Here is a 13,518-nt window from a genome sequence, read left to right as displayed (position 1 = left end):
CCAGCCACTATTCAGGAAGAAAGCATAGTTCCTTCTAATGGCACTAATCCTCCTTGTGCACAACAGATTCCTCGGGCAGTGTGCACCACACCGTCCAGGATCTCTGGTCCCATGTCCCCACAAGTGTATCTCTGCCCTATGTATGGCACCAGTAGTTATACCCTTCAGGTCTCATCACAATGTTTTCCAAAACAAAGCACCCTATGGTGCAGGTCCAGGGAGAGTGAGCCAACGGCCTCGGAACGAGGCCGCGATGTCAGGCACTGTTGTCCTCCAGATATGGAGGCCGAAGACCGTCTCAGCTCCTGGCTCAGGTTCCCCTAACAACCCTTGGACACCACACGCTCTGGAGCACAAGCATGCACAGGTCCCCTTAGTTGCAAGCAATGGTCCCTCAGACTTTTTAAGGTTCTCCTACACTCCTCGAACTCCTCACATCCTGGCACCTCAGAACACTGCTGATCTTTGTGCACACACTCCTCTTGCACAGCAAGATGATGGTGTATGTCAGAACGGTTGTTATCTCAACCACAATCACTTCCACCTGTCTCTGCCACACCCAGTCTGGTCCTTATGGTCTCTTAGAGACAGTGAGATCCTTTGTGTCCCTGGGATCTCCTGGACAGGAGACCAGCTCACCGGCCCTTGGAGAGTACTTCGAGACCCATGCCACGATAATTGGCACTAGCTGCAGGCTACCAATATCCAGCCAAAATCCACTAAGTGATAGTCTCCTTCTTGGAGCACGACAAGCTCCAAGCCACCACACGTCTACGGATAGTCCAGTTGCAGTCCCTCCTGCCTTAATGATTCCTCGTGTCAATGTCCCAGTATCGAACCTGCGTAGTATGGTTCCAAATCCAAATGTGTCTCTACTTTCAGAGGCCAAAGCACCAGTAGCTATACCCACCATGGCCTTTGTAGGATCGGTTCGTAAGGCCACCTTTGAAAAGCACAGTCCCTCACTAAATGTTATCCTGTCTGCCATCCTACCCGGGGAGGTTTGATCACAATCCTTAGTGGGGCCAAGAAGCAGCCCCTTGGAATGCAGGTGCCAATTCCACCCACACACAACCGTCCCAGAAAGGCCCTTCAGAGTCAGAGGTCCAGCGTGTCCCATTAACCCCTAGTTTATGGCCCTCTATCAAGAACACACATATGTGGCTATCCCCCTTGCACCCAGTTGTGAATTAGGAGACAGGCCGCCAGGCACACAGAGCCATGCACATCGAAATGTCCACTTTCCCAAAGTGACATTTCCATCCCCGTAATGCTGAACCCACTCCCACTATCGGAGAGAATTCACCATTACGTACTCATAGATACCAAACATCATACTGTAGCTATTCTGCCCATAGAAAATAATGCTAGACAGCCTTGCCCTACTTCACCTCATGTGCTAATCCAATACAAAAAGCAGGTCCCATCGTACCGAATACACCATTCATTGTCATTCACAACACTTGCAGGTAACACATGCATACACACCTGCCCAACCTTTTCCCATCGCCACACCTTGTCACCAGGTAGAACTCCGATGAAGCAGGAGACATGCTGAACCTTGCCTCACAGCTTTGTAAATGCCAACTCGAGTAACAGTAGCCCGTACATACAGGCCCTACCAGGGCAAACCTGTGGCACAATCGATGAGCTACCTCCATGGATGGCACAACCAGTACAGCAGGTCCACAGATGCCCATTGGTGATACATGCCCCTGGTATAGGTCCTACCCCCGCGACAAGGGACTTACAGCTAACTCGAATCAGCCAATCATATATACATCTCTCTGCAGTATGTACACGATGAGCCCAGCACTTTGACACTGCACGGCAGTGCCAAACATGCCCCAGTCCTAAGGCTAGAATCCAGAGTAATAAAAAACTGGGAAGGAGAAAAGGAAATTGTAGAGGGAAAGCAACCTAGTAGGGGCCATTACCAACAATTTCCCTCTTCTTCAAGAGGGTGTGGAGAAGAGTGATCTACCATCACAGAATAAGAGCAGAAGATTTTAAACAATATACACTTAAAGTCAAAGGAGTGGGCCCTGTAGGTTTACTGGATTAGGATTAGTGCTTGTAGGTTGTTTGTACAATTTCAAATTCACTCTGGTAAACAAGGCACTGGGACATATCTTGCAAGGGCACAACCATTAATGCATCAGTATCAACCAGGAGTTGATGAAACAAGCGGATAAACATGAGGCTATTTAAAACACAGAATACCCAATTTACTAATTTTTTCATTTCTTGTGTGTGTGTGTGTGTGTCAGGTCATATTTACTCCAGCCCAGCTAGTGATGTTTACCAGTGAGCAAGCAGCTGCAGTAACACCGGAACAGTTTGACCACCTAAGCCCAGAACAAAGACAGGCGGTGGACAGTGCTCAGTATGAAGGGGACGTCGGCCATGAACACAGGGGTGAGTGCTTAACTTTTTTTTTTCATGCACTATACCTTCCAGTAATAGCATATACATATATCATTATTGAAGGTATAAACACATGCAATTTCTAGAAGAAAATGTGTGCTGCAATCTTGAATATTTGATAAACATGATGAAATATACTAATATGTATATATACTAACAGCACTATGCTAACCATGCTTTCAGGTTTAAGGGTATTATGTCATGCGGGGGCTTTGTCTGTGTAGTGCAGTTTTATGGTCGGGATAGGATTGCCTGATTACTTCATGACAGGACACCTTGTTTCCCGTTCTAGTCTTTCATTTAAAGATCCTTGCACTCTGAGATGTTTTCTGCATTTTCTTGCATTGGAACAAAGTGGACTAACCTACCAGACAACAATGGTTCATAAAACAAATGATCTGTGCCATCTACCTTTCTAACATAAATAGATTGGTTAATACTAGTAAGGGAGCACAAAATACCGTACTTTCCATCCCTTATTTGGTTAGAACCTGCTCGGGCACAATATGTTCATGTTTGAGTTTGGCTGTCAAGAGTCAGTGTGGAGGAGTGTTGTAGCATTGTCGTGCAGCCCAAGGGCATTGTTTTATTTGGCCACAGTCTACTACTTATAAGAGTATTTGTTTGCTTAATAGGCCTTCGGATAATTTTTATCTTGCAATAACTACATATAGTTTGCCCATTACTTTTGAAAACAGTATGCATGGACGGTGTCCATTGTATACCACGATGGCAATTTTTTGTTCCCTGATCATAACTAATCTTGAACTTTTTTTCAGTGAATTTCTGTTTTTTTTAAGATATACTGTTTCCAACCTTTCACTTTTGCATGTTCACGGCTAATCAGCCACTGGAGGTCAACCCCTGCAGCACATGGCCTTGCACAGGGGTGGCTGGCGGCAGATCCTCCAACTAACACGCGTGAGCGGACTGCCTCGCTAGCCCAACGCCTCTGACGCTGCACAGTCGCTGTTGGGCGCAGGGTCCTCAGTCTGTCTTCAATTTCTGTCTTCAGTGGCCTCTTACTTGAACCGTTATTTTTTTAGGTGTACGTGAAATGTACACATTCACAGAAGTTAGCGAACTTTTTAAATTACCACTGATTTGTGATGAGAAAATGGTGGCCACATGCTCATGAACTTGCAAATTCGTGAAATTACCGTCCACCGGTTGCATTTTTCTAATATTTTTGTCAATTTATTCCATTCCATGCCTATTGCTACTTGTACTTGGCATTGTTTCTACGTAAGCTCTGTGTTTCGAAATTAGAGCATTTCTGAAATTACACAAACTGGTCAACATGTATTTCGAAGTAGGACATTAACGTTTTTAAATCTCCAGAATTCTAGTGCATCTGAAGTTGTGAATTATAAAAAATTTTTACGGCCTCTATCAAAGCAGCCTTTTTCTAATGTTTCTAGGATTTATATGCTTGCTGGAGAATGACGACTTAGGGAGGTCTGTGAACTATTACATTTCCACCAAAATAATAATGCAAATCATTCTCCACAATGTCAGTAGTAATATCTATTGAAACCTCCTAATTTTTGAACCACCTTCTTTATATCTGATGAATATAATGAGTCCCTAAAAGATATAACAGAGCAAAAATGCCTTCCAGGTCCTGTGTTCGCTCGTCTCTCCACTAAACCGCAATCAAATAGTTGTATGGATATGCCAAACTGATGATAAATGTTTTGTGATGAGATTAACTATTTGTCAGACAGTCAAAGAATGCCAACCAGTAGTCAGGTTGAGGCTCTTTTATCTGTTTCCCAAATCAACATGCATTATTCTTAGGTGAAGAGGTAGTTAGAGACTACTTACCTGGAAGATGAAAGCCGACATCACAGGACCAATTCTTGGTCACACCTCCAGGTTCCCTTGGTGTGTCATAAAACCAGATGCTCGTAAGCCGTGACGTGAGATAGAAAACCTCCCTCTTCCAGAATCGATACTGATTCGGAGGTCTACTGCTTGATTATGTCATGTGATTTAGTTGCATAAATAGGCCATTTCAATTGAAGACGTGCTCTCTGTAAATGCATAAATAGGCCATTTCAATTGAAGACGTGCTCTCTGTAAATGACATTATACTGCCACACTATGCTTAAGCCATAGTTTTGGCCACGTATGCGGCACAATACACAACTGGACACCTGCTGCTCTTCCATCACTGCTGGATGGACGTGTCTCTTTTGCTACACTCCTTGTTTCTGGAAGTCTCACAATCCCTAAGACTTTAGGAAACCAGCACCTAAAAATAGTTCAAGCCTCACCCAGCGAACGTATGTGTTTATTTACCATTATGCTTTACACTAAGGTAGCAGTCTGATTTTTATTTTATTTTATATTTAGACACTTGTCTTGCAATTGGGTTCACATACAGGATGGCTCTGTAACTTATGTTTTCTCTGCTGATGTCTAGAAGGACTGCAAGGTCACTAATTTGATTCATAAGTAAAATACAACCAAACCTCAGAAAATTTGGTGATGACTAAATTTGGTAATAGTAATGGTGATTCAAGTGATGTGCTGTGCTCAGAAATTGCAAACACTTTTCTATTTGAGCTTTTCGGAAGTCTATTTGCCTATCCTGCTGGTAACACTTTTCTTTCTTTGCTTTCAGGTGAGAATTCAGCCGGGTCGTTGATTTTGTGGGCACACTCTGGTTGCCACCTGCCAGTGCTTGCATGCCTTGTCTTTTGCATCATCTGATCCATGATTTGACTCAGTCCTTGTCTGACTAGTTCAGCCAGTTTTTAATGGTTTTGTAAACCAATGATTTTAAAATTCTGTCTTGTATTTATAATAAAAACATGGTTAATGTATTGCTTATACTTGCTTGTGTTGTGCCTAATCTCTGGATTGTGACATATAGTGACAGTTCCAAGGCCTCAGATTCCATTCAGACTAGAAAGGCTCGACCTAGCAGCGTTTTTTTAGGTTGAGCCTGGGCAGCGCATGCGCTGCTCTGCAAGGCTCGCTGTATTCAGGTACTTGAAGCTCTGCCCACTCTCCGTCCATACTTTTTATTGGCTTGTGTCATTGTCCTTTGGACACTGTGGCTTTTCACTGGCCAGTAGGCTTAGTAGTCCCTCCGTAGTACTGCCTTGTCTCATTTTGTAAGCTCCCAGGACAACACCCCCTGTTACGTGTGTTGCTACTTGGTAGGCTTTAATTACAGCCTCCGAGCACTATTTTCTGAAATGGCTTTGTACTGCCTGCTGGTGCAGGCAGGACACGCTTTCCCTCTATGCTTACTTTTTTTGTTTTTCCAGCACTGCACTACTCCCTATTATTTTAATAGCTTTTTTTTTTTTTTTTTGCATGTCAGCACCCGCGCTTTAGATTTTAACATCTTAAGCTGAAGCGAGGGTGCCGCTATTGTTTTAAAAGTAAACGAGTAGAAAAAAATAGCTTTTTTTCTATTTGTTTACATTTAAAGCAATCATGGCACCCTAGCTTTAGCTTAAGATGTTCAAAGCGAAAGCACGGGAAGGGCCATAGTAACAAAAGTTACAAATAAATAGTAAAAAAAAAAACGTGCGGCCGCACACTTTTTTTTCTATTTGCTTAATTTTGTTACAATAGTGGCACCCGCTCTTTCACTTGGAACATCTTAAGCAAAAGCACGGGCGCCGCGATTGTTTCAAAAGGAAAGCAAAAGAAAAAAGTATTTTTCGACTGCTTTACTTTTGAAGGTATCACAGCACCCATGCTTTACCTTAAGATGTGTAAAGCTAAATCGCTGATGCTGCAAAGGTCTCGCATTAGCAAGAGTTTAAGCTATTGCCATCGTAAATGATAAAGTCTTTTATTTATGTGTTTACAAAACCTGCAAGCACACTTGCAGGTTTTTTAAACACGTAAATAAAAGGCATTGTCATTTGCAATGGCAATACCTTAAACTCCCGCAAATGTGAGACTTATTGCATTACTGATGCTTGTTCTTCCCTTAACTTCTGTCTAAAGTGTCCTTGGTGTAATTTAAAAACAGAACATCTGTGTGTAGTGCAGTACTGGCAGCATTTTTATCTGTTAGGAGAAGGGTCGTTTTGAGGTTTAAAAAAATGGCCTGTTGCAGCAAAGGGAATTCTGAATACCAAGTTTATTAATACTTAATTCTGTTTACAAAGATTAGAATCCTAACTGCATTAAGAGACAGTTCCATCAAAAAATGAGAAATGAAATGCAGACAGTGCGAGCACGTGCTTCACAACATTTACGGTTTCATTTGACGTTTCTTCAGATCAATAGGTTACACTAAATGTATAAAGACAGCCCAGATATATAAGTGTATAGATAAACATAAGTAAAGAAGGTACCACAAGTGAAAAAAACACAAAAAGAGAAGCAAGCAAAGTAACTATTAGATCAATTTAGACTATATCAATAATCACCGTCCATTGTCATTAATATTAGTCATGATTACTTTATCCAATGTTTACACAGGATTTTCAAGTTATTCTAAATCATAATTGTGTACGTATTGTCTTACATGCCACATTATGAAACATTGATTGTAATAAAATAATATAATGAAAAATACTCAAGAATACCATGAATGTGCACAAAACATGCCAGAGTCACACTAACAGAAATATCTATATTATATAAAATATCTTGTTATGTTTCTGTGTCATGAGTGCCTATAACCAATAGGTATCAGTAGAGGATTCCTCTGATGCCGCAAGGGGTAAGAACGATAGATGTATGGATACCTCCTCCTTAGTATATACTTTTCCACACTACTGTATCCAAACCAAAGATTGACTCTATCAGCCTCTAATTCTCCTATTTGTGATATATTCCACTGTCGCGGACAAGGAAAAAGATTTCCAATTATTGTTTAACCCTCACACACCCTATTGGTGTCATGCTTCATCATCGGGTTCACCCGGACTCCTAAAGGTCCAGGTGGGCTCAACCATCTTTCAGGGAGCTCTTAGGAGATATATAGCCAGGGGGGTTTAGAGATTAAAAATCCTATTGCTTCCCCAGGTATCCCTTTATTCGCGGGGATGCAATGGATATTAAAATGAAAAATATTGGGTCTTTTTGGAGTTTTTATGGTCCTAAGACCCTAAAGTTTAGCCAACATGTTTCTGCCCATTTGTAATGCCAAAAAATGGTCAGGGGCTTTCGTCAGGGCTTGAAAAAAAGAGTGTTCCCTCCCTGGTAAAAAGAGTTGACGTATAATTTAGATTCTTAGAAGGTACAGATAGCTGTTCCCTTCATCATCTTCAAAAGTCGAAATTTTCAGACATTAATCACAAAGTATTCTTTGTAATAGCTTCCATCACAGTAAGGAGAATATTTATCCTCCTACCTTCCTTGTTTGTAAAAAATTCCACCTATTTGGAGAAAAGAGAAAAAAGGAAGAAAAAACAAGGGAAAAGAGACATAAAGACTGAACATTGAAATTCAGTTATAGTCTTAGAGTGCAACTGCAATTCATGCTAGAGTTCACTTTCCAGAGTCATGCGTGGTCGATCTCAATTTTCAGCCCAAGTGAATCAAATTTATTCAAACCACCCGATTTGGGTATTGTGCACCTCCTCATATTATAGCAAGATTTAAGCAAGGAATTAAAATAAGTAATAACACCATCAACATTATTGCACTGACCAGTGAATGATTAAAAAATTGTTGTACTCCCATTTTGTGCACATCTCATTCGACATTGTTGACCAGCAATTGCTCATACCGGTGTTGTTGTTTGCAATGTTCATACATGCATCATCAAACTATATTATTTCATTCGCAATTTATATCAGACATACGTTTCACACACATGCAAATATTGTACTTTCTTACCCAACTTGGGCAAAATCCGCGTGTCTCAGGGGAGAGGATGAGCGGTTATTCGGTAATGTATTAATGATAATAAGGCAGGACCGGAAAATATATGCCTACATCGTAATGTTATTAGAATCTTAAAAGGAAAAATGGCTCCCATTCCCATATTCGTAGGCGCGGTCTTTACCACTTACTAATTTACAAATCCTGCTCTCGGGTATACCTATATACTAGCTCTGTTCCCCGGCTCTCGCGTCTAAGCCCTTTGGAATCGCGCCATAAATACTAGGGGATATCGGTAAACCCACTGCAGTTAGACCGTGGACGCGTAACAGCTCGCGTCACTTCCGGTGCGCCAGAACAAAGGGTGTTGGCATATGTAGTTCCAAGTCCCTTTCTTGTGTCTGTTGAGCCCCGATTACGTGTGTAGTTTATAATGAACTGATCTGTCAATTATGCCATATCTTATTTGGAAGTTTGAACAATTGGGAATATTTGTGAAAGATATTAAATTCACAATAAATGAAAAAAGGAAAAAACAAGGAAAAAACACAGCGCACTCGGCGGACAACACGTTCAGTCATTTTTCGAAAAAACATATATGTTCCCATTTAGTTTGTGACTCAGTATGACTGTATATTCAGTATTACATATCGTTGGGGGAAACATTATGTTGTATGCAAAACATATCATGAAACTACATTTTTTGTTTGAATGTATAACGATACCAACATCCTTAAGAAAGCCAAAATCACATTATTCTTAAAGACACAGTGCCTTAACAGATTTTCTACTCAAATATAGAGTACTTCTCATTTTGACAGACACATGGTACTTTGATGTTCTTAAATATTTAATGCAGGGAAAATATCATATTTGTTCTCATTCACTGCGTATATTACCATTTATTCTTATTGAAGGCATTCTAAGGTGTTGTGTCGTTCAGATCCTGTTTGTCTGTGCCCATTCTGTACACCCATCTCTGTTCTCGTTCAAATAATCTTTTTGTTATATTCAGACCGTCATTTACTTTCTCGATTATTGTCCATTCCAAATCTTTCTCAGAGTGTTTCAATGCCACATAATGTGCTGTTAGTTTTGTGGCCACTATTCCACGTCTGATTGTACTTCTGTGTTCTCCGATGCGGAGTTTTATCTTTCGTGAAGTCATCCCGATGTATTTCAACTTACACGGGCATGTAATTACATAAACAACATTGCTCGAATTACAATTAGTATGGTGGCTTTGTTCCCACTTCTTTTTTAAGCCCAACTCAATGTTCTTAGAATGTTTTGTAAAGGGGCATACCGCACAGTTTCCACAGGGGAAATGTTCTTTTACCGGTGAACTACTCCACAGTGTCAATTGTGTGTCTGTGATTGGTTCACTGTTGTCTGTGTGGACTAAAGTATTATACTTCTGTTTTTTCTGAATGAGAACATTGGTTTTTCAAAGTTCAAACTGTTTGAAGTCAGAATCCGCCAGTTGTTCTGTATAATTCTCTTCACAGAGTTAGAGGATGAGTTATATGTACTAACACAAATGATAGCTGTACTTGCTTCTTTGACATTTGTTTGTAACAGTACCTCACGGGGGGTGTTCCATGACCTTTTTCTTGCCTGCTCAACCACTTTTTTGGGGTAACCTTTATTTAGCAATTTAATAGATAGAATCTCTGCCTCATTATTGTAATCCTGTAGACTGGTACAATTTCTTCGTATCCTCAGATATTGTTCTTTTGGAAGGTTTTCTCTTAAGGACGAGGATGTGCACTGTTGAAATGTAAAAGACTATTGCGGTCGGTTGGGTTTTTTTTATAGAGGGAGCTCTCTAGTTTCCCATTTATGGCAATGATGTTAATGTCCAAAAATGAAACTTTCATGTTGTTATTGGTACTGGTAAACTTGAGAAATGGATTGATGTTATTTATCCATGTCATGAAGTCTTTTATACTTCTGTCATCTCCATGCCAGATGACAAAAATGTCATCTATATACCGGAGCCATTTAAGCACTTTGTCAACAAATGGGTTGTTGTTCCATATATGGTTTTCTTCTATGTATCCCATATAGAGACAGGCAATACTAGGGGCAAAGGTACTCCCTATCGAAGTACTGTGTACCTGTAAAAATAACTCATCCTCAAATCGAAATAAGTTTTCTGTAAGGGCAAGCCTTATTAGGTCCATCACAAATTTCACTGGTGCATTCCACGGCCAGGTAGTCTGGTTCAGTATAGTCTGTATTATCTGTATACTCTCCTCTTGGGGTATGCTTGTATACAGTGCTTCCACATCTAGGCAAAGCATTGTTTCCACAGATGGGCTGGACAGTACATCTGTCAGGATGTTAAGAAGGTGTTTCGTATCTCTGACATAAGATCTTATTTCTGGGACCAGAGGTCATAGGAAAAAAATCGGCATATTGTGAGAGTGGTTTTGCATACAACATAATGTTTCCCCCAACGATATGTAATACTGAATATACAGTCATACTGAGTCACAAACTAAAGGGGAACATATATGTTTTTTCGAAAAATGACTGAACGTGTTGTCCGCCGAGTGCGCTGTGTTTTTTCCTTGTTTTTTCCTTTTTTCCTTTATTGTGAATTTAATGTCTTTCACAAATATTCCCAATTGTTCAAACTTCCAAATAAGATATGGCATAATTGACAGATCAGTTCATTATAAACTACACACGTAATCGGGGCTCAACAGACACAAGAAAGGGACTTGGAACTACATATCCCAACACTCTTTGTTCTGACGCACCGGAAGTGACGCGAGCTGTTACGCACCCACGGTCTACCTGCAGTGCGATTACCGATATCCCCTAGTATTCATGGCGCGAGTTCAAAGAGCTTAGACGCAAGAGCCGGGGAACGGAGCTGGTATATAGGTATACCCGAGAGCAGGCTGTGTAAATTAGTAAGTGGGAAAGACCGCGCCTACGAATATGGGAATGGGAGCTATTTTTCCTTTTGAGATTCTAATAACATTATGATGTAGGCATATATTTTCTGGTCCTGCCTTATTATCATTAGTACATTACCGAATAACCGCTCATCCTCCCCCCTGAGACACTCGGATTTTGCCCAAGTTGGGTAAGAAAGTACAATATTTGCATGTGTGTGAAACGTATGTCTGATATAAATTGCGAATGAAATAATATAGTTTGATGATGCATGTATGAACATTGCAAACAACAACAACGGTATGAGCAAGTGCTGGTCAACAATGTCGAATGAGATGTGCACAAAATGGGAGTACAACAATTTTTTAATCATTCACTGGTCAGTGCAATAATGTTGATGGTGTTATTACTTATTTTAATTCCTTGCTTAAATCTTGCTATAATATGAGGAGGTGCACAATACCCAAATCGGGTGGTTTGAATAAATTTGATTCACTTGGGCTGAAAATTGAGATCGACCACGCATGACTCTGAAAAGTGAACTCTAGCATGAATTGCAGTTGCACTCTAAGACTATAACTGAATTTCAATGTTCAGTCTTTATGTCTCTTTTCCCTTGTTTTTTCTTCCTTTTTTCTCTTTTCTCCAAATAGGTGGAATTTTTTACAAACAAGGAAGGTAAGAGGATAAATATTCTCCTTACTGTGATGGAAGTTATTACAAAGAATATTTTGTGATTATTGTCTGAAAATTTCGACTTTTGAAGATGATGAAGAGAATAACTATATGTACCTTCTAAGAATCTAAATTATAGGTCAACTCTTTTTACCAGGGAGGGAACACTCTTTTTTCAAGCCCTGACGAAAGCCCCTTCTCCATTTTTTGGCATTACAAATGGGCAGAAACATGTTGGCTAACCTTTAGGGTCTTAGGACCATAAAAACTCAAAAAAGACCCAATATTTTTCATTTTAATATCCATTGCATCCCCGCGAATAAAGGGATACCTGGGGAAGCAATAGGATTTTTAATCTCTAAACCCCCCTGGCCATATATCTCCTAAGAGCTCCCTGAAAGACGGTTGAGCCCACCCGGACCTTTAGGAGTCCGGGTGAACCCGATGATGAAGCATGACACCAATAGGGTGTGTGTGGGTTAAACAATAAAAGGAAATCCTTTTCCTTGTCCGCGACAGCGGAATACATCACAAATAGGAGAATTAGAGCCTGATAGTCAATCTTTGGTTCGGATACAGTAGTGTGGAAAAGTATATGCCAGTGCCTCCTGTGAATCTGACTAGAAGTGCTCAACAAGAAAAGCACTGTGTATGAGACCCTGAGGAAAACAGGGAAGAAGGTTATGGGAAAGGAAAAACACTGGAATCGCCAGGCAAAGTACTCCGGACTGTGACCCTCGTTCCGTACTTGGTCACCACCTATGGCTAGACACAGTATACTGTTATTACCATAGGAATATGCCAAGTAGTTGCCAGTACTCATCACTGAAGGCTAATGGTACAATGTCACCCACAGCGTGAGTAAACATTCAAGTAGCAGACACAGAGGAGAGGAGCAGATGGTAGCGGCTAAGTTGCTAGAGCGAGTTCATAGTGTTAGTAAACTGTAGCAAAATGGTGCAGAAGTTAAGCTCGATATCATCGAGGGGAAACCAAAGAAAGCAACAAAAACAATAACATTGCATGCAAATGGAAGGCAGTGTCCGTAATATCATGAGCATGAGGAAACCCAACAATATGCAGTTACCAAAACAAGGTGTTCTCAGTTGCACTGGAATTAATACTGTCTTTTCGCACCAATTGCTACTTGACCTGAAAGTACTCGTCCATCATCTTAAATTGGAAAGTTGTAAGAAAATGCCCCTTTTTGACTTGTCACCACCATGTTTTGCTAACCTTTTGTGCTAAGTTTTAGACTCTGCGTACTAGTGTGAAAAGGATAACGTATCTTCAGGCATGCCACTGACTATTCCCTTTAAAACTGCAAGCCAATCCTTCAAAATAACACTTTTGATAGAGGACAATCTTCCTTTTAAATATTAATAAGTCGCCCCTATATAGGCCTTGTAGCTCACACGGTAGGGTGCATGGTACTGGGACATTTACAAATCTAATGTTACCATGCCCCTGCCGTGGCACGCCCTCAAAAGCTAGCTTCACTCTGGAAGGCTCTGGCTGTCTTATCAGAAACCTAGAGTACAAATTGAAATAGAACCTGTGAGAGCTCGGCAAGCTAGAGAAATAGCTTATCCACAATTTTTGATAGTTATCAAAGATTCAATTCAATGGTGAAGTTATGTTTTTAATAAATATCTAGCAAAAGCTATTTTCAGAAAGTTACCTTGCCCTGTCTGAATCACC

At 40.6% G+C, this 13,518-nt stretch overlaps 1 protein-coding gene across 1 annotated transcript in view; it reads left to right on the top strand.

Annotated features, from left to right (window-relative positions):
- The window catches only part of STRC (stereocilin), a 378,265-nt gene that overhangs the window by 341,307 nt on the left and 23,440 nt on the right, over positions 1–13,518 (top strand). Inside the window, exon 27 of the mRNA XM_085646154.1 lies at positions 2,271–2,418. Coding sequence (XP_085502280.1) covers positions 2,271–2,418 — 148 coding nt within the window. The remainder of the gene's footprint in view (positions 1–2,270; positions 2,419–13,518) is intronic.

Source organism: Triturus cristatus, chromosome 3_1, assembly GCF_964204655.1.
Source record: "Triturus cristatus chromosome 3_1, aTriCri1.1, whole genome shotgun sequence".
Taxonomy (NCBI): domain Eukaryota; kingdom Metazoa; phylum Chordata; class Amphibia; order Caudata; family Salamandridae; genus Triturus; species Triturus cristatus.
Note: the sequence above shows the minus strand (reverse complement) of the source record. Positions and strands in the feature narration are given on the sequence as shown.